Source organism: Coloeus monedula (genome assembly GCF_965178545.1).
Source record: "Coloeus monedula genome assembly, chromosome: 1".
Lineage (NCBI taxonomy): Eukaryota > Metazoa > Chordata > Aves > Passeriformes > Corvidae > Coloeus > Coloeus monedula.
In genome coordinates this window covers 124,324,277-124,346,142 of record NC_138781.1, presented here as the reverse complement: position 1 = coordinate 124,346,142, position 21,866 = coordinate 124,324,277, and the positions used below count along the sequence as shown (strand labels likewise).

Here is a 21,866-nt window from a genome sequence, read left to right as displayed (position 1 = left end):
ATTCGGTCACTGACAGTCTTGTCATACCACTGCTCAGAGGAACCTCTTCTTCTATAGGTGGCTGGGTGTTATGTCAAAGATTAAATCAGATCTTGAGGCAGGATTAGCAGGGGTGGGAAGGTATGGAAGACCCTCTTCTCACCGCTCAGGGATGACACTGCAGCAGACAAGCAGCTTGCACAATGCTGTGTGAGTTATGGCTGCTGGAGACATCAGGAAAATGGTGGCATCACTTTCTGCATTCTCTAGCCGGTGCTTGGATTTAAATTAAGTTCATTTTTATTTAGGAAGCATGCAGGGATGGTCTAAGGAAAAATGAAGACCCTTCCTTTAGGCTTTCTGCTGCATTTCATCAGGATGCCCTTGTCCCCTCTGCACAGACATGCTCAATGCAGTGATGGATTTGTTTGGATGGAGCTGTTGAATCCAAGGCACACTGCACGTGTCCTGGAGCACAGTGATGCTTAAGCAGATTTACTCAGGGGTTATGGAAAGGGTCTAGACAGAGCTTGGCTGTGTCCCTTAACCATTGCTCTTTTTCATCCATTTTTTCAGGTCTCAGGGAGATGGAAAGCCAACCACAAGATAGAAGATGACAGCCATGGCACAAGACAGTGCAACAGAAATGAGCATACACACTAACCTACCTGCAGTTTCCTCCAAGTTTATTCACACAGGATGATGGTGAGAGTTTTTTAAGATTTAGGCATGTTAGTTACACTTTTTTTTGCTTCATTGTCTTTTTAACTGCTGAGAAAATCAGCACCGGTATGGGAAAAGACAAGGGAAATTAGGGGATGGACAAACTACTGTACCAGCTGGTCACAGATCTATAAATCCCAAGCAGCAAGCAGGCTCTACCTTGTGAAGTGAGTGGGTTTTCCATTTGGTACTCCAGATAAAACTATACCTGCTGGTAAACTATTTTCACCAGCACTTCATATGCACTTCTTCATACTTGCTCCCCAAAGCTAATCTAAGCAATGTAGATGGATTGAGTGAGTAATCACATGGGCCAGGTTTTAGGTTGTGTTTACCTGTGCAGACTTCAGAGAATACAGAGTTAAATGCTGCTCCTAAACACTTTCAAACAAGCTTAGGTTTATTTTTGTTATTTGCATTTCAGCATCATCTAAAGTAACAGATCCATCACAGAGGGTTTGAGTAACAGAGCAGTAACAGGGGCCACAAGAACAAGCCTCCCAGATTTCACACACATGCCCAATCACCACTGGGCACACACAATTACAGTGTTACCCCAGCTCCCCACAGAAATACCAGTACAGACTAATTGAGTAAAATAATATGTGAAAAATCCCACGTAGCTGGGAATAAAACAACCACTGCCCAGGAGCCAGGGTGTGGCACCCTGTCACTATTTGAAAGACAGCATTCTGGGGCAACTTGAGCTCCCTTGGTTCTTCCTCAGAAAATCTCTACATGTAACTAATAATTGGCAGTGGAGACTAATGTCCGTGAGAGAGATTTTTACATGTAGCTGATGTCTCTTGAGAGAGATTTCACAACCAATTTAAGCCAGTTGAAGACCTTGATGCTGCCAAAGAGGTGTGGAAAACAGAAATGGCCCTTCTTACAGCACCATCTGCTTAGGTTAGGGTTAGGTATTACATAACCCCCTTTGTCTCATCTGCAAAATATGGGCATCAAAGGGGGTATTTTAAAAACCATCAGGAGCTGCAGGTTACCGGGTACAGGAAGTTAAGTGTGAGGTTCTGGCAGTTGAAAATGCAGCCTGCCAATAACTGCCATACTGGCATAAAAGGCAGATTAAAAAGTGTGCTGGAAGAAGTTATCCTACCTCCCTAACTAGCCCATCAAAGTACTTTGCTGCAGTGATGAAATCACATGCTGCTCAGTTCCCCAGAAAGTATATTCCCCCCAACACAGCATGACTGCCATGAATAAGGCTCCTGGACAAAAACATTGTCTCTTCTTGAATCTGTACTGCTACTACAGACTGGATAAAGACAGAAGTGGAAAGACAAAACAGGCCAAAAGTTTATATAGAACCATAGGATGGTTTGGGCTGGAAGGGACCTTAAAGATCATGTAGTTCTACCCTCCCTGCAACGGGCAAGGACACCTTCCACTAGATCGAGTTGTTCAGAGCCTCATCCAGACTGACTGTGAACAACTGGGTTTGACAAAAGGTTTTTACAAAAAGGTTTTTTTCCAAACATGGCAGCTTTGCACAATATAATAAAGCGAATCCCTTGCTATTACAACATCAGGCTTCATGACAGAGATACCTGTGGGCAATTTCAGCAGAGGGAAAGGTTCAGAAGAACCTCGGAAATCACATGTGTACCACACAGTGGCAGTGCAGTCTTATGGCCACCAAACCCATTCTGAAGTATCCATCCACCTATTTTTACAGCACTGAAACAGATTCAATATCAATATCCAGTACACTCTGTCCTCAGATTCTAGGACAGCACTAGTTTGATCAGGCAAATACACAAATGCAAAGGTGTAAGCATAGAGCCTTCTACTTCAACAGCATGACTGAAAAGTGCTCCCTCCCCAGCAGAAAGAAATATGCACACCAGAAATCATGGGGTTCTTCTCTCATTTGTCTTGTGCTGTGGCAGCTGCATGAATCAGATGCTGACAGAGTCCAACATGAAGCAGAATCCGATTTAAACAAACTGTGTACACAACCACGTGAACTTTTTAAATGCAGGAAAACAGTATTAAAATTTTAGTTTCCTCTCTCCCTTCCCCACTTCCCTTTCTCAGTTGACAGTCAACCAGCTGGTTGACTGCTCAGAAGGTGCACGCTCATTCCCACACTTAATCACTGCTCCCCGTGGGGCACTGTGCAGCCAAATGCTTCACCACCACTTTTTAATATTGAACCACAGCACACAGCCACTTCCTCAAGCTGGTGACTGCACTCTGAGGGACAGCACCTGCAGGAGCTCAGCAGAAGCAATTGATTCACAGCAAAGAGAGATACAGTTGAGCGCTTCCTTCCACAGAACACAACAGGAAAAGGGAGATGTTGCCTCCAGAGAGACAGAATGATCCTGATGGAGGCTGTCTTGCTGTTATATGGTTCCTGTTGAGTATGTGATCATGCTTTACTCCAGTTTTGCTCCTCTGATGAACACCTCATATCAACCATAAAAGGAAAGATAAATACATGACAATTCTAGAGATTATAAGAGGAAAGATAAATATATGACAATATATGTCAGAATTTTAACCCAAAGCAAAATTTCAAGCAGCCTTTTCCAAACAGCTAAGAAGTGTGTAGATTTTTCTTAACCAAACAATGAAAAAGTGCCCCAGTTCAACAGCCTTCTTAGCAAAACCAGATGGTAAAAAGATGATAAAGCAGAACAGAATACAGTAAGCTAACATTTTCTGCAGGGAACTTCCCCTCCCTAACTATGACCTTCATTATTTCTTCACTAGCATGACTTTTTAAAACAAAATAATGGATAATTTAAATAGAAGCATAATTTGAAAAATGGTTTGAAATATCCCTTAAAACCTTTTTCCACCTTTGACCACCTCTAAAGCACAAAAAAGCCTTCAGTAATGCAAGAAATCTGCTCCAACTTTTATGCAAGTCAATACCACTGACTACTCAGCAAGCAAGAAACCACAGTCAAGTCCTCACTTCAAAGCACTGTTTAGTTAAAGATGAATTACGTGACTTTTTGGCAGTGTACAATGGAACAGAAGTCAAAGGTACCCAAATTCTTCCATGCTCTAAACAAGTTCAGTCCCATATCTATGAGAACTCCCTCTGTGTTAGAATAGACCACACTTTCCAGAACAAAATGTTTAAGCTAATAAAGTTTCATGGAAGCCTCAAAGAGAGCAGATAAGTCTTCTTCTGTTTGGGGACGTGGTGATAGTTTGGTCACTCTCTCCTGCAAGATGAAAGAAAAACTGGATTACAAATGGATACCAATAAAATTAATCAAACAGCAGCTGAACTATGTGTCTCTATACTAACATCCTTCACAGAGAATAACAAGGTTTTGCAAAGAAGTAATCAAGTAATTAAGGTTGAAGCATCATCAACTGTACAGTACTTCAAGACTGTATTAGCTCAAATTTCCTAGAATTAAATACACAGAAGCAAGATCAGAATGCTGCTCAGTTGCAGAGTCAAGCACTGCAAACCTGGGCCTTCTCCATCGCAGATGTCAGTACACTAGAGGACATTATCCTGGGAATATAGTCCATTTTAAAATTCATTTGCCAGCATTGAACTAGGAGTTATAGTTTTAGGGACCAAGACTTTAAAAATACAACATCTCTCAAGGCCCAGGAGCTGCTGTAAATGGGGAGAATAAACAGCACTTGTAAGTTAGACTCTGAAAAAGAAACACAGCAAGGGACAGTATGAAACTGCTTAATAAACAGCCCCACACCTCTGAGTCAGAACACAAAGTAGTTGTGGCCAGTCTTCATTTGGACACTGATTCAACAGAATTTTCAGGTGCTAAAGCCCTACTGACTGAAATGAAACTCAGGTATGTGCTTCACTGCTCTGCTTGACAAAATAACCACAAAGGTAGGGCTGCAATTTGGAAAAGCCCTGTGCTACTGAGGATGAGGAGCTGTGTTAGTGTAGGTACCCAGTTACTGCAGAAACATTCAGCTGAAAGGGCCTAACATCAGTGTACTCATACTGGTTATGACTAGAACTTTCATGTTTTCAACAACCAATGATTTTAACATTTATTAAAATACTGGGGAGAGTTAGAAATGTCTGCAAAGTCCAGGCCTACACTAGGAACACATTATCTTTAGATGAGGTGTGTTTTGGCAAGAGAGAGTTTCTTCTGCTGCAACCTGTTCCAACATCTCCCTTGTGGAAGATGCTGCCCTCCAGCTTTAAAGTTTCCCCCCTTTTTTCACATGTCAGACAGTGGGTATCATTTGCCAAGGTCCTTGCCTCAGGCACAGGGTGGGATGCAGAGGAAGGGACTTCCCCAGTGCCCTGCCTGGGCGGGAGGCTCAGTGGAGCCCCTTGGGAGCAGAGCACACCCCACTGCCCAGGGTGACGCTGCAGCCGCTGCACTTCCCCCCAGCCTGCGGGATGCGATTTGTGGGCAGGCTGGATGTGGTTATACAGCAAGTGAGGCCACCACACTGCAAAATCAACGTGAAAAAGTGGTCTAGCATGGTGAGGAAGCCAGCTGTGAGGTATTCACAGTTCATAATCATGGTTAGCATGGCTTGTGAGGAGTCTGAAAAGTGCAGCTCTGTGTGCATAATTTTACCTACAGAACAAGCTCTACTGGTGCATAAGTAGCAATCAAATGGTACCTCTTCCCCCATCCCTGACCAGTGCTGCTACACAAAGAGATCCAGCCAAAGAGAAGACTAAGATTCTTCTATGCAGTTTTGAAACCAAATGGAAAATTCAAAAAGCACTAGGGCAAAAGTGTGTTGCTTTTTCAGACTCGTAATATGCGTAATAAAATAACACAGTGCTCAAGTATTCATAAATTCATCAGGCTTATATTAAGACACTCTGGGCCAAAGCCAGTTTTGCAGCTCTGCGCACTGAGATGTCCAGGGTTATCTGTAAAATCACACTGGGTGACAGGAGACAGCCAGCCTGACAGCCTGACAGACTGGAGCATTTCCCAGCTCTATCGACAGAAGGCTGCAAATGGATGCTCCTCCCGTATGCCTCGACACAGAGGCACCAGCACCACCTCTGCACAAGGCTGCTGATATTTGCTGGTGCCCAGACAGCAAGGCCCAGGCTCCCTCAGTCTGACTCAGTGCATTCCGGTCTCATGCCAAACCGAGCAGCTCCGGACTCATCATTCCAGCTCAGCCCCATTGTAGCTGCCTCCGGGACATCTGCAGGGGGTGGGTGACAGAGAACAGCCCTTCCACCATCTCTCATTTTCAGTGCCCCCATCTCCTCTCAAACACCACCACAGGGCCAGCCACCTTGAACCATGAGACAGCATCTTCTTTGCTAGAATCACTGCTGTCTGTAAATAAGATCAATTTCAATAAACTCACTTAGGAAGGAAAATAAAATTCTCTTTTAACTTCAAGCATAGATATCTGTCCGAAGAGAACCCCCACCCCAAATCCCAACAATCAGATTACTTTTTTCCCTGCAGTCTGCACTTCAGAGCATGGAATATACTTTGCAAACTTCTTAGTGCTAATCACCACTGCACGACACTGCTTTGCTGATGTGAACGGGCCATTGTTATATTACAAAGCAAACTTACTGCAAGATGAAAGGTAAAGAAACGATACAAAAATATAAACTGTATGGATTAACCCTGTGGTTATTAACAGACTATTATGGAATACTGATACATTTTCATCATGTTACATCTGATATGAAAAAATATGGGTTGAGAAATTATTAGGTCATCTCATTTTACACAGTACAATTAATCACCGATGCCATAAGATGACAGAAAAACCCTTCAACATCTTTTGGTGAAGAACCCTCCCCCAGCTATGCAAAACTTACATTCAGTGATTATTTTAAAGAAACATGTTTATCAAAACAAACCCTCCAAATGCCCCATAACAATATACATGCATAACCTGCTTGATGGGCACTCAAAGACCTTAGTTTTCTTCCTGGCTTTGCCACTACTCTGTTGTGTGTGATCCTAAAGAGTTGCACCTTTGTGTCACTTTCTCAGGTATAAAACAGGAACATTAATATTTACTATTAATGTAACTGCTCTGAGTTGCTCTGAGATTAATGAATGAGAAGAACTATACAGAATCTCCCGTAAAAAGTGAATAATCTTTCGGCCTACAAAATTTTCACTTTCTCCATGGTATATATTTCACTTGCAACTTGGTGGAAAACAAATACTAGGTCCATAGTATTTGAATAAAACTGTCTTTTTATAAGGAAGACACTGGATTTTGCTTTAAGAGTGGTGTGTTGCTCTTTGCAGTGTCTTTGTAAGCACTGAAACAATAAAGGGTATTACAAGTTTAATCTATATCATCCCAGGGGACCTTATTTCAAATTCTGATGGGGGTCAATGGAACAAAAAAGCCATCTGCGAAGAAAAATGCAACTTCTCAATATGGAAAGTTTAATGCAAAGTGAGTTTGGTCATTCTTACCAGATAGCACTCAGTATTAAGGCTTTATCTATAGACCACCTGCATACATAATTAAGAGAGGTAGTTATGAAAAAACAGTATCTACTACAAAGATCAAAGGCCTATGAAAAACATCCTCTTTTTAAAAACTGTAACATTAAAAAAATCCCCTTAGCAAAACACTTAGCCCTTTTTTTCTGAATCCATGTGAAAACTGCAGCATGCACTCCATCCCACTGAAAAGAAAAACCTAAACTGTGGAGTGAAACAAAATACAGTTGACTATCCATAATTTTCTCAATTTAAATAGTTTTCATGTAGGAATAGAAAAAAAAACTTGCTTGAAAAGAAGCACTTCTGTTTTTGCCCAAATCTGTTCTATTTTATTTGACAAGAAAAACTGTTTTGCTCTCTGTCTTACCTGAGGCAGAGTGCCTTTGACTAATGCAGGGATGTCTGCTTTGGAATAACCAATTGCAGCTAAGCCATCATCAACATTCAGATCAAATAGGAATTTCCGGAGAGTGTCTGCCAAAATAAGCCCCGCATCTTTGATTCTGGCAGTGCGGATGTCAGCTCCTAAAATAAGACATAATGCCTTGACTGTAGGGTGGAGAGAGCAGAGGAAGCCTGTCCTGGACTTAATTTAATCATAATATCAGCTGAATACATATCCATACATAACAGCCACTGCCCTAAAAGCAACATGAAGTAAAAAGAGGAATCAGTCTTCATTTTACAGTTGGAATAGTTTGTGAAAGGTGAAATACAACAAGATCAGAAGCAGGCTAACTGCTGCCAAAAAGACTAACTGCCACATGAGGTTAACTTCCTTTCCCTCTGTGCTTACAGGGAGAAGCACTTTTCAGTCTGACTAACTGTTGGGAGGAAAGAAGCTAATGCATGAACGTCAGTGATATTTATTTGTATGGACAGTGTGCCAAATCCTAACTTAATTTTAAGGCCTTGAGTTTGCTGACATCTAGAGGACTGTTCTGTTCAATTACACATTCACAGAGAGGACTACAGCATGCAGGCTGAAAAGGCAGGAGACAGCAGGGCAGTTGTTCAGGGGGTTGAGTAAATTCTAAATTTATTGCTCTTTGAATTTGCGCTGACTTCTGCAGGGTACTGTAGAACTGACGAGAAGGAACTGCTCTCTTTGAAACATACACTGAACAGTAATGAAAACATCAATATAAAATGAAAGATTACAAATATTTCTTACAGAATAGCTGGTGTCCCCTTCTTCAATGAATGTTCAGGACTTAGTTAAAAGTAATAATAAAAGTATGTCCAGACAGGAGACCCAAGTTCCTCCATATGATTTCTTTCAAAGTAACCCGAGCTAAATTGGTTCTCCGTGTAACCTCAATGATGTTACGCCGGAACTATGTTAGGTCCAAGTGCCTTACTGAGAGATGAGTAAGAGCAATACATAGCTACAGGCAAAATATTTCCTGTGATCCTCATGCAGCTCAGTGTAACATTCAAAGGGAGTTAAGTGAACAGGAGACCTACAAGCTCACTTGAAGAGCTCAGATACTCAGATAAGACTGGCAGTAATGTAGCAAATAATGTCTGGGAGAAACTGATGAATAAGATATGACAGTCTGGTACAAAGTCTTGTGCTATTGGGACTGTGCCATGAAGTCTGAGTTTATCCTGGGTTTTGCTGTGAAGGGGTAACTCGAACATAAACCCTATCTTCAGATATTAAAGTAAAAGGAAAAGGGAGGAGGGTAAAACATGACAGTAAATGTGATCGGCAGTTTTAAAATATTGCTATAGTTCTAGTACTTTCTTTTCATTCAACCTAAAAGATACATCAGTCTTTGATTGCACTTAGAAAATTTCTGGCCACATGTACACCTATTTCAACTGTATTAGAATCCACCCAGGGAGGTATTAAGCTTTTTCTGGCTGTACCCAAATTCACAGCTGTACATACACACAACATAACTATTTAGTAATCTGCTTCATGTCATAAAATACCTTCTTAGTCATTGCATTTGGCAACATGACAGATTTGAATCAGCTACTGTAGTCAGTTGGACTCTGGACTGGACTCAGAAGTAAACACCCCAGATGGGAATTAATAAATTCAGTTCCACGTGACATGTTTTCAGCAGAGTCTCTTTACAGCAAGACACACAATGACGTAGTTATAATTTCTACTGAGAAAATTAACAGAACTTTTAGAGACAGAATTTATGGCAGCAGTTAGTACCACAAAACTTAAAGGAACTGTTTTTCAGTCTTTTGTTTCAAAATCAAGAGCCAGAGCTGAAATTTTTTGATATGCTGTGCTGACCAGTTATCCAGACACATTTTCTTCATCTAATTTTAGTTGTGTGTTATTGCTGTAGGAACACAGACATTTATTAGCTTAGTATATGATTCCAGCTAGGTTTGTGTTTCAGTTTTGGCCACAGGCAGGACAGCATACTTTAGAGGAAGCCTGAACAACCTCACAGACTGTTTATGAAATAAACAGAACTTTCACCCAATGTAGTTTTTCTGACCATGTTGTTTTACACCCTCTTTAAAATACTGTAATATTTTCATTGTCTATATAAAAGTCACACTCTTTCTTGAAATCCCCAATGCTTTCAGATTACTTACACAAGCAAGTCATACATGTGACTGGATTGCTGTGACTTGCACACAGAAGGCTGACCATACAAGGGACTGAACACAAATTTCCCAAATACCAGGAGAGTTTGCCTAACCATTTTTTCTTCACTCCCTGCACTGCTGTGCACGTGACTGTGACTGCTCCTTAGCCAGCATGGGTATTAGCAGCAGTTTAGCTATGACACAGAACCTAGTGCCGACAGAAACCCTGACTTTACATGTAAATAAATTAGCTCACTGCAGAGCCATGCCGTCACAGCTAGCTGAGACTACATCACTGAAAGCTGGTTTATTACACATAGTCATGCTGGGGGTGCAATAAAAAGCTATCCTTTCTCTTAGGACACCCTTTGATGATGGGTTGCACACATAACAAGGCACTGTATGAGAAAATAACCTTTAAATGAGCTGTCAGCTTGCAGCATTCACTTTTATTCTGCTAAAAAGCAGAAAAGGCCACTTTGTTCATTAATCTCTTCTTAGCCATTACATGTGTGTCCACAGAAGAGCTACTCCAGAAAAGCTTTCCCTTGACATCAGCCACTGAGAAATTCCAACACCTACAAACAACCTTAGGCCTACATTAGAAAGACCAAAACCCACAGTTGTGTGCCATGGAAAAAGAGCAGGAGTGACAGAATATCACTGTTCTAATTCATTGCCACAGCAGGGAATTTGTTAGGAAAAATCCTTCCTTTAGCTAACAAATGCCTGAGTACTAGCTCACTTTATGGTAACTACTCTCCACAAAGCACCAAGAGTTGTGTAATCACAGCTACTCTTGTTTGATTTGTAACAGACCTCCAGTTAGTTTCAGCTGTCCAGTTTTCTGGCAAGAATCAGATTTCTCCAGGTTGCTCCTCTAATCACAACATTCAATATCAAAATTCAGCATTATTCTATCTAATTTGCATTACATGTAACACCAGAATCTTGTTTTTCAAACTTAAACCCCTCCCAACAAGAAATGACAATTGCTTGCATACATTTTTTGGAATATCATTTTGGAAAGAATTCCATTTGTACATGAGAACTGTACATGAGAACTGTACCTATAGAGATTCCTACCTAGAATCTCTGCAGCTTCTAAATGCCGCTCAGGATGTATCTGTGCTGTGAAAGCAAACACTGCTGGGGATGTCAGCACCACAGAAAGGCCATGTGGCTGGGGGAAAAAAAAAAGAAAAAAAGAATTAGACACTTCAACAGGACATGTACTTTTAACTTCAATGGACTTTAATGCTCATTAATGACAGATAACAGATAATTGAAATGTATAATAAATCCCCAAAATAAACAAGTTTTACCACTAAAGAGTGATCCACATTATAATCCTTTGGTTTATAAGTTTTCACCAAACCAGAAATAGGGTAAGACATTCCATGGCTGGAACAGAGAGCAGAGAGAGAGTGGTTAGGGCAGCTCTACCAGTATTTGGAAAATTTGTGTTCAGTCCCTTGTGTGGTCAGTTTTCAGTATGCAAGTCTCTTCAGTACAGATACTCAGAAGGTATTGAGAGGAATGGTGTGGATATAAGGTACAGACAACCCTCATCCCTCTGCACCTCAGGGACCTAGCTGTAAAAAACAGTACCTCCTTACTTTGTGAGTGTGAAGTTATATTACTTCAGTGACTGGACTGAAAGATGGTCAGTTCTTGAAGTAATACAGATATGCCAAAAATATCACAATCTGCATACCTATGGGTTCACACTGCCTGAGAAAAATAAACTTTAATTTTAAGGTATAATTAAAAGAGTAGACTTGCTCAAAGAAAAGGAATGAAAGGAAGGTCTCTGAAGAGAATGACTGCTAATAACTTCTGCACACATTTCACTTTTAGGCTTTGCTTCTTTGAGATTTTCATCCAAATGAAGCTATATTGCCTTGCAATATTAATTACAGCTCATTTAAGGCTGCTGATTGTCTACCCCACAGACAAACTTCCAGATTATCGCATCAATTCAGGAAAAACTCGGGATTACATCATTGCTGCCTCACTGTGGAACAGCTGGCAGGAAATTTAACATTTTAAATGCCGTTGACTTTTTTTACTCTTGTTTTTACTACCAAGGAAGGCAAAGAAGGCTGTGTTTCGTAATTTTGACGTGACTGGTTTTGAGTATCACAACCCTTGGAGAATACACAATCCTTATACACATAAATGCCAAGAGCCCATCAGTTTATCACAACACACAGGTCCTTCAGCATCACAGGCCAGGCAACAATCCCTTAGTATACATTCAACAACAAAGGCAACAACATCTTTGACAATCTGAAACAAACACTAGCTATAAGCTGACCTCAGATGGGGTTACTATTTCTCTGTACTCACCAGAGATGAACACCAGCATTGCCAAAGCCAATACCAGCAAAAGCACTTGCCAGGTGCATGTTGGCTCTTGCTTCACGGTCTTCAGGGTTTCTGATGGCTCTGTGCACCATGGAGGCAAATGGTACCAATGAAATCACAAACAGACTGGTGATTCAGGAGGGAGAAGGAAGAGGGAGCTTCTTTATGGACAGATATAGAACAAATCTTAATGATAAACTGGGATAAACATGCTGGAAATGGAATCAATTCCCACGTTGGTAAAAGAGCAATCCTGCATCTGGATCACTTAAGTAGATCATACTGGTTCAGTGAAGGGCAAGCTTCCTTTCACTTTTCCAAAAAACAAGTGAATAGAGTGAATTTAACCATATTCACCTCAGTGGTGAATTAAAAACTTCTACTTAGGAGCTTTGGTAATCCTGTGTATGGCTCCAGGATCACTGCAGTTTTCTCACCATCTCATTTGGTGGTGCTCTAGACTCTACCACCTGTGTGGGAAGAAGACAGGATGCCTTGCCTTCCTATGCCTCAGGCTCCTTGTGTAGTTTGACAAAAAGGAGAAAAAGTCTCATGAATAGATTTCAAAGGAACAAAACCCAACTATTTTGACTTGCTAGGTACTGTGAAAAGTCTTCTACAAAAAAAACCCCACACTGATCTTTAATAGAAGTGTGCATGGTATGCAAAAGCTGTAAAGAGGCTAAAACTTTATTGACAGGGATCAAAACCAACTCTTAAGCTAAGTCAATATCTATTCTAAACTGAAGCTATCCTAAGAATGAACAGGTTTGCAATAAATGCAAAATTTTGCACATTCATAAGTGCATGTCATTACCTTCTTGATGGATGTGTATCTTAATTTCCACAGAAATAACATCAGCAGTATTTTATTTAGTTTGTTACATTTTCCCCTTATACTGTCATAGAAAGGACATTCTTGAAAAAATATGAAATGCTGTTCCCATATTAACTGAACAGCTTGAAATACCTTTAACTGAGGTCTTCTAAAATAGATTCACAGAGGAATTATAAAGCTACCTCCTCAAGACAAACTACTAATCCAAATTTTACTTTAAATTTTATTTGAAAAATACTTTGCTTTATTTAAGAAAGATCCAGGGTAGAAAATGAAAGCTTACTGTTGCAGCTTGCCTTATTCTAGCCTAAAACTTACATTCTTGTAAGCATCCCTTTTTGGGCACTGAAGACTGAACACAGTGCATGGGAGATGGCTGTTCAAGGGGTTACCTTTTCAAATACTTAGCGACGATGCGCAGAGCGTGAAGAGCCCAGACATCGCTGACGGGGTTGCTGCCTTGGTAGGCTGGGCGGTGGATGGGATTGGAAGGGCAGGGACTGCGCTCGTTGTAAGGGAGGGCAGTGTATGATTCCAGGGCATGGCTAACAGAAAGATAAGGAATCCATTATTTAAGGGGGGGAGCTCCATTTTACTGCCCTGCTGTCCTTTGAATGCAGGTTCTTACTTATTTCTAGTGTTCAACAGTTGCTGAAACAAGAAATACAATCTCACAGACAACTGGAAGAATGCTGGGTGGGCATCCCCAGAGCACTTCCCTCTCCAACAAACACACAGAAGGCAATCTCAACACACTCCCTCTCTATCAGCTCACACCATGCTAAAAGCCTGGCTGGATGCACTGGCACCTGTGCTGTTTTTCACTAAAGACGGCTGTACGTGTGCAATGAGTGCATTTCCTTTGTGTAGGACAGGAACCATAAGATGCTTTAGCACTGGAAGCTTCATAAGGTACTTTTCTTTTAGAAGTACTGGTCTTGAAAAAATTATGGGTATGATATTTACGCTAAGTGGAAATGCCAATAGTCTCATCTCCCAGATACTCACGAATCCAACTACATAAAGAAGGGGCACTGCCTACATGGCTCCATTTAGGTGAACAAAACTACAGACAAATCATTTTCATTGATGAACAAATGCCTTTTTTGCTTGACAGACATTGCAGTCCAGGGTCCTTCGCCAAGCTTGAGAAACTGCAGTTTCATTACACATCTATTACTTTAATATACATAGCACCCAGAAGCAAAGTAAACTCTGACTCTCCAAATAGAAATGTCAATGCATTTTGTGCAGTTAAGCTGTAGATTTAAAATGAAGAAAATTTTGTGCCAAGTGAAAAAAAACTTATGAGATTGGTTCCAAAGATGACCACAGCTGGGTGAAGACCTGCCAGCATCTCACTAGCTTTTACAAATTTTGATTGACACATCATGGCTTTTGCTAGAAAATTCTTGTTTTCTGCCATGTCTGTGACACATGATAAATGCTATTACAGTTGTGATTAATCATCTATCTCCATGATCTCTTAAAAAGGAACACCTGGACTCTCTTCCCTGACAACAGCTATTCTGGAAGCAAACAGTTTCTCCAGTGCACAGCAAAAACATTCACATTTCTGCAAGTGCAGGACTTATTTCCGTACATTCTGAGGGAGGCAGTGAAACTGAGAAAGAGGAAAGTGTGAGAGAGCTCAGCTTAACAAGAACAGCAAACAGAGGAAAAAAGAGCAGCCTTTTCTGCTCTCAAAATATGTTTTTTCTACAATCATTTTAGTAAAGACACAAAACTTAAATAAACTCAAGTGGCAGCCTACACAGAAAACTCACCAAAGCACATCAAAGCCACTGTTGGCCACTATTCGTTCAGGCATAGACAGTGTGTGTAAAGGATCAATGATACCCAGTGTTGGCTTAATGGCTCTTGAAGCAATACCTGCAATGTGTAAAGGGAGGAAAATCAGTTAAAGGTTTTTTTCAACAAAATAGGACAAGATAAGCTTAATGTTCCAAAGACGACAATAAGGAGAGAAAATATATTTGAAACTATGAACACAAAAGCAAAGAGAGAGAAGGGAGGATAGAGTATCTGTGAATGTAAAGCTTACTGATGATGAAGTCTCTCTAACAAAGTTATATGATTTGAGACTTTTGCCTGATGTGGATTATACCAGACAATGTTCTCTCTCCGTTTGCAACCCTCCCTGAGCAGCCTTGCAAAATGTCTGTGGACAGTCAGAGGGCAAAACTGGTTTGTATCTACAATCAATTGCTATTGCCAATTGCTGTCTTCAGCATCTGTAGTAACCATGTCCTTGCATTTTGGTTAAGGGAGCACAGATGTAGCTTTGAGAGAGACAGAGACAGACACAGACTGACTGACTACGTATAGACTAGAAAACTCTTGAGCTATTGTCAAACCTCTTTAGCACACCCATCTGGGTCCCAAGTTCCGCAGACCGTGTGGCACATAAAATCCACATGTTTAGAAGCAAAACCTTAAAACAGTTATGAACATCAAGATGACATTTTAGCCTTAATCTTTATTTGCCAGGGATGAAAAGGCTAAAGGAAGACAGTGTCCCTCACTTGCACAGCATCCCAGGCCTGATGTTTCCAAAGTCAGGAAAAGGAACATTTGGTTGCAATTATACAACAAAGAAACAGAAGTCTTAAAAGTAGAAAGAAAAAGACAGAGGAAATAAGGAACAGTTGGTTGACCCTGAATATAAGTAGAAATTTCCTTTGCAATTAACATTTTCTGCCATTTAAGGACTTGAAAGATTTTAGTTTCCTGTTTTGACTTCCAACTATAATCCACTGTATTACATAGGTATTTCATTATGTTAATATGCTATAAATTTAATTCAAGAAGGAAACCTTTGAGCTTTTAAAATTTGCCTGTGGCAGTTGAATCAAACAAAATGACACCTGAAATGACATGCAGTATCCTTTCCTTTCAAGGCAGGGAAATAACAAAGACATTGAAAAAGCAATTGTCTTGAATAACATACAAAAAACCTCACTAAACAAACAAAGAAATCCCAAAACAAAACACCAAAACCTCACCGGTTTTAACTTTTAGTTCTTTGAAGTCAAAAATGGCAACACCAGTGGTTTCACTTCCAGTGCCAGATGTTGTAGGAACTTAAAAGAAAGAATGGGGATAACAACAAATATTAAGAAATATACAATATTTTAAAATAAATAATAAAACCACAATAGTAACACCACCAAAAATACAAGACCCAGGAAATCTTGGAGGTATCCCTGATCCAAAGCCAGCAGATCAAAGGGAAACGCTACTTTGATCTCTTTTCTCAGTAGTCTAACTGAGCTAAACAAGACAAAGTAATGACAAAACCTCTGATTTTACCTCCACTGGAGTAAATAGCAAAATTGCTACTGAATACAACCAGAGGGGAAGTAAGCCCAAAGGAAGCTGAAACAGTCAGGGTAAACTGATTTCAGTAGAAATATCAGAGAGTGTAGAACGACTCACCTTCCCCTGGCCCCAACTCTCCACACACCCTCCTCATGCTTTACCTGCAATAAGTGGCTTGAGGGGCACAGTGACAGGCTTCCCTTTCCCGATAGGAGCGTTGACATAATCCAGGAATTCTGATGAAGGGCTGGCTGCATACAGGTTGGCAGCTTTACAGGTGTCCATTACAGACCCACCTCCAACAGCAACATAGGCATCGAACTCTCCTTTTTTAGCAAATTGAATGGCATCCAGGAAACTTGGAACCCAAGAAAGATTTTCCAATTAGTCAGGATGAAACCAGTACACAGAGAAACTATTAAGACCAGCATGCAGGCCACAAGGAGGTGTTTAAACAGCCATATGGAATCCTGCAAAGGCCTAGGCACTACTTGGAGAAGTGCACTATCAGAAGTGAATTGTACCTTTGATCTGTTGGCTCCACACGGACATTATCATACATTTGAAAGTTTATACCATATTTTGCCAAGGAATTCAATACTGCATTTACAGGAGGGAGTTTGGAGAGGTTTTTATCTGTCATCAAACAAACTCTTCTAGCACCAAGATTCTGCAGGTCCTACAATAACGAATCAAAAAACCAAACAACTGGTATAAAATCAAACACTTCACTATCTAAACACTAATCCAAATCAACCAAACCATTTGATAATAATAGAACTCTGACTTAAAAATAGTTGGTTATTGTAAAATTTTTAAAACCATATCAGCTGAAGAAAAAGAGCATTAACCACACACATGTAGAATACAGAAAGCAGAATAAAGTTTAAAGTTACCAAATTTATATAGTTGGAGTCTTATGATAGAGAAAACTGAAGCTGCTGAACCAAATGTAACCACTTGAAACTACAGTAAAATGTAAAATACTTTAAAAAATATTTTTCCCTCAGTTCCCATGAGAATAAAAAAGGCCTTTTCACAGGTTGTCTCCACTAACTGCCTACCAAAGCACAGCATTAAAATTTTGAAAATGTAATACTGACTATTAATTTATTGACGAAAAATCAAAATGAGGCGGCAAAAGGAAGAAAAATAATGCTATTTCCTAATTTTAGCTAAATTAATTGTCACAATAGCTATATAATATGTATAAATAATTCTCGTGCTGTATAAAGACAGGTTCTGTGTAATTCATTTACTGTCTGACTATAATCTTGCCTTACAAATTTGCAAATAAAAAAGAGATCTATTAATGCTAGAAATTCCAAGAAAGGAGGAAAAATGATAAATGAAAAAACCCAGAGATAAGAGTATACTGGAACAATGTACTCAGGTGAACCATCTCACACTGCTGAAACAAAAATTTTACACTTACACAGGACAAACTGAGAGCTGAATATCTAGATAATTTAACAGAAAGTCTCTGATTTATTTTAATGAGCACTAGAGAGATTAAAGTGATCTTGAGAAAATCCTAGTGAGTCACCAGGACTGAAAACTTTCTGAATTAAATTCCCTGTCAGAGAAAAATATGGTTGCATAATTCTAGCAAATGATCAATGACCCAGTTACCCCCTGAGCTGCATTTCAGGTACTCATACCACAGCAGCACTGATGCACCATGACTCTGCTCTTTAACCAACAGTATGTTCCAACCTTTTTTTACACTGATACATAGGACCACACATAACTGCAAAGCAGTGGAGATTCAGACACACCATATTCCTTTATTAAGTGGATTGATAGCACTGGCAGCCCTTGAGGAAATAACTTTTCACCAGTGATGGACTTATACCATGGCAACTTACCATGCCAATCTCCTTTGTGACTCCTTCTCCATATCGGATGTTCGAAATGGCCATCTACAAAAAAAAAAAAAGAACATTTTTTTTCTCGACAAAAATGGCATCTGGCCCTACTCATTCAAAGTGAAATATGAATATTTAATAATGTAAATATTTTTAAAATGCTGTATTTGTCAAGAAATATTGTTTATACGACTTTTAAAGGAAATATATTTTATTATTAAATCTACCTCAAATGCATAGTCTGTATTCCCCAGGGTGGGCTGTTCAGGGGCTGGAATGGAAATAAAACGGTAGAATTAGGGAAAAAAAAGTGATTTAAATCTGTTTCTCAGCTCAAGAGTTGACAGATTCCCTTGCTTTTAGAATCACTAATATATTTGCACAGGTCATCTCAGCTTGTCTGGATAGCAGTTAACCATGTCATCCTTTGTTGTTATGAGACTAAATGATCCAAGTACTTGATCTCACTCATATAATCCAACAAAACAAGTAAGTATTTTCAAGTTCTTTCAAGAATTAGGTATTGCTTATAAAAACTGAATAAATTAGCAGGAAGGTTGCATGAGAGTTTGTTTGCAGTCCACAAAGACCAGAACGGCACACAGTAAGTAGAACTGAGCATACATACAGCTGCTACATACAAGCTGAGAGGTGCTAGAAATACGTAGGGGTTACGTGATAACCTTCAGAACATTTAAGACAAATTCATGAGACATCCTCTACATCCACCTGGATAGGGAACAACTTTTGTATGCATGGGAGCAATACTAACAGGTGTTTACCCTTCTTTTTACTTCTGCCTATTCCTGAACTTGCAGGTGAAACTGAATTACTTGCTAGAAAATTACTGCATGCACTGCTAATAATAAATAGGAATCAGTGTGTTACTATTAACTTTACTTAGAAGAAAAGATATTTATAAGGACATTATTGCAGTCACAACCTCTCTCCACCATGTCATTTTTGCATGAATTATCACAAAACTCAATTTCTGGCATATCCTGATTTTGCCACAGAGTGAAACAAACTACATCAACTGGAATTGCCCATTCTTCTTCAAGAAAAGATCAGGCGAAGCATTCTGCTCTTCCTGCTGAAGTCATGCTTTACGCCTGCTATATTAATTGAAAATACGCAATTTGGATTCCGATCCAATGAGTGAAGCCATGATAATGAGTCTTGCAAACACTCTGGGGTGCACTGAAGCACTGACCCACAACAGTAACAAATAGATGTATTAAAATCCTTTATGTACTTTCTATTCAAGCACAGGCCAGCTGCTATCAGCTCTTTCATTGCCACCTTTTGCCAGGCTGTACATGTTTGACCTCTGGAGCTGGAGTCTGCTGTACTTTCAGTCATTAATTTGACAGGCTAAGGACATGTCCAAACCATTTACTCTCTTGTTTTCTGATAGTATAATAGACGCCCTGCTGTTACATTCTTGAACCAAACTTAACTTTCAGGGCGAATTTTACTGAGTTCAAAAATTGCACTATTTCCTCAAACACTGCCAGGAAAGGCAAAGAACTTTTTTTTTCCAGCTATAGTCACTGTTCAACCTATTCCCACTATTCAGAGATTTACTGAACTGATATCATCTTGCTACACTATAGACTCTATTGCTGCCTAAAACCTTCAGAGAGGGCTCTTAACTCAGGCTTCTGTTTAGCAAGAGCTTAGCTTGGATTGACTGAGTAGGCCATCAAGCAGACAAGCAAAAGAATGAGATTCTATTTCTCAACTGCACTACTGTTTTGCTGTGCGATGGTCTTGGGCAAAACAAGTATCTGAACATATAAATAGCTTTTCCATATGTAAAATGACAATGCCAATTCTTTAAGAAGTGTTTTAAGCATATGAAACCACACTATTTAGAGTTACATATTACTGATGCCCAAACCACTAATTTTTAGTGGATCTGAAGACTGAGCAACTATCTGGAGGCTGAAAGATAGTTATTCTTCTAGCCTCACTACAGTCCAGGCAAACAGAGACACCTCCCAGGGTGACCTGGGTTACTCAGCGCAGCTCCCCTGCTCATAGTCCACAATCCTAGCCTAAGTGAGCTGTGTTCTTGGGACTGACTGTATTAAAAGCCTATGGAGATTTTATTCTCCAGGCCAACACAGACCTCTGTGAAAAGCTACTTTTTATCCATATTGCTTCCTGTTTCTTTTCTAATGTAAAAGATGTGTATCCAAAAGCAGATCTAAAGTTGAGATAGTTCAGGTGATGACAGCCAGAGCCAAGTTCAGATCAGCTTGCCCCACGGTATGGGGTGGGAGGGGACAGGAGGCAGTAACTGTGGTTTATGTGGGAACAGTGACTCTCTCCAACAACAACCACTACCACCTTACAATTGCAAAGTAACAGGCTGTTTACCTTCTCCTTTAGATTGTTCCTTCCCACTGTTACCTGCACCCTCTGCCCAGGTAACATGAAAACATACGGCCCTCTGCAGGGCCATGATCTCCTACAGAGTTATTTTGGAGACACACATTAAGTCTTACCTTGGGAATAAGTGTGGCCATGGCTCGGGCACCGACAACTAGTTAAAATGTTAAAAATAATTTTAAAAAAAAGTATGGTTAAAAGGGGAAAACTAAAGCAGACGAACGACTACGTCCTAAAAATCTCCTGTAAGCACCCACTGCGAGGGCCTGCAGCTGAGCCCGGCGGGAGCGGGCACGGGAGGACTCCGCAGGGGCGGAGCGGCCGCCGCTTTTCGCTTTCCAGCCGCGGCCCCGGCCCGCCGCCGGCCCCGGGAGGGACCCCCGGGAGGGACCCCCGGGAAGGACCCCCGGGAAGGACCCCCGGGAGGGAACCCCGGGAGGGACCCCCGGGAGGGACCCCCGCGCCCCGTCCCGCCGCACTCACGCTGCCCGCTCCAGCTGCCGCAGCAGGCGGGACACCCGCGCCCGCCCCGCCGCCATCGCCCGGATCTGGGGACGGGGCCCGGGACAGGGACGGGGCCCGGGACAGGGACGGGGCCGGGCAGGCGGCAGCGCCTCCTCCCGGGACAGCTCCCGACACACGGGGGACACAAACAGGGACTCGCACGGGTGAGGGGAGAAGTGTCCGCAGAGAGCACCCCCAGTCCACGGTCCCAGCGTTGGCAAAACCCCGCTCACGCCTGTTTTAAGGCAAGCAAAACCTGGTTGCTAAAACACACAGCACAGAATGCCAATAAGAGCGACTAAAACCTAATTAGGACTGAGTGTGTATCATAGTATTTGTCACAGAAAAATATTGGAAGTAATAGAGTTGAAGAGTGAAAATAATAATAAAAAAGCCATGGTCCAGAGCATGGGGCAGTTTAAAATTAAGTGAAATACTTTTCCGATTCTTTTTAGTGGTGCCCAGTGACAGGATGAGGAGGAATAGCCATAAACTTAAACACAAGAAGCTTCACTTCAACGTGGGGAAGAATTTCTTCACATCGAGGGTGGCAGAGCACTGGAACAGGCTGCCCAGGGAGGCTGTGGAGTCTCCCTCTCTGGAGACATTCAAAACCCACCTGGACACGTTCCTGTGCCACCTGCTCTGGATGACCCTGCCTTGGCAGGGGGCTTGGATGAGATGATCTCCAGAAGTCTCTTCCAACCATAACAATTATGTGATTCTGTGAAATTATGGTAAATTACAGTGCAGGATGGATCAAAATTTTATAACCAAATTTTTACGATGCTGTAAGCTATGCTGCTTAGCTGTCAGCAGAGTAGTATACCAGTATTA

General features: G+C 40.9%; 1 protein-coding gene across 3 annotated transcripts; it reads right to left on the bottom strand.

Moving 5' to 3' along the window:
- Positions 1–1,081: 1,081 nt before the first annotated feature.
- On the bottom strand, positions 1,082–21,072 carry ADHFE1 (alcohol dehydrogenase iron containing 1). 3 transcript variants are annotated; one of them, XM_082285510.1, is made up of 14 exons: positions 21,009–21,072; positions 20,642–20,679; positions 18,356–18,399; positions 18,129–18,182; positions 16,785–16,939; positions 16,422–16,618; positions 15,945–16,022; positions 14,706–14,811; positions 13,311–13,463; positions 12,063–12,161; positions 11,036–11,114; positions 10,797–10,893; positions 7,513–7,670; positions 1,082–3,905 (listed from the first exon to the last, which is right to left on the bottom strand). In XM_082285510.1, the coding sequence occupies exons 1-14, from the start codon at positions 21,062–21,064 to the stop codon at positions 3,822–3,824; spliced, it is 1,398 nt and encodes a 465-aa protein (XP_082141636.1). In that variant the 5' UTR covers positions 21,065–21,072; the 3' UTR covers positions 1,082–3,821. The 3 variants fall into 3 exon arrangements, with proteins under 3 accessions (XP_082141636.1, XP_082141637.1, XP_082141638.1); XM_082285511.1 differs by lacking the exon at positions 13,311–13,463 and having other exon boundaries at positions 12,063–12,206; XM_082285512.1 differs by lacking the exons at positions 18,356–18,399; positions 21,009–21,072 and having other exon boundaries at positions 20,642–20,968.
- Between the last annotated feature and the right edge of the window lie 794 nt (positions 21,073–21,866).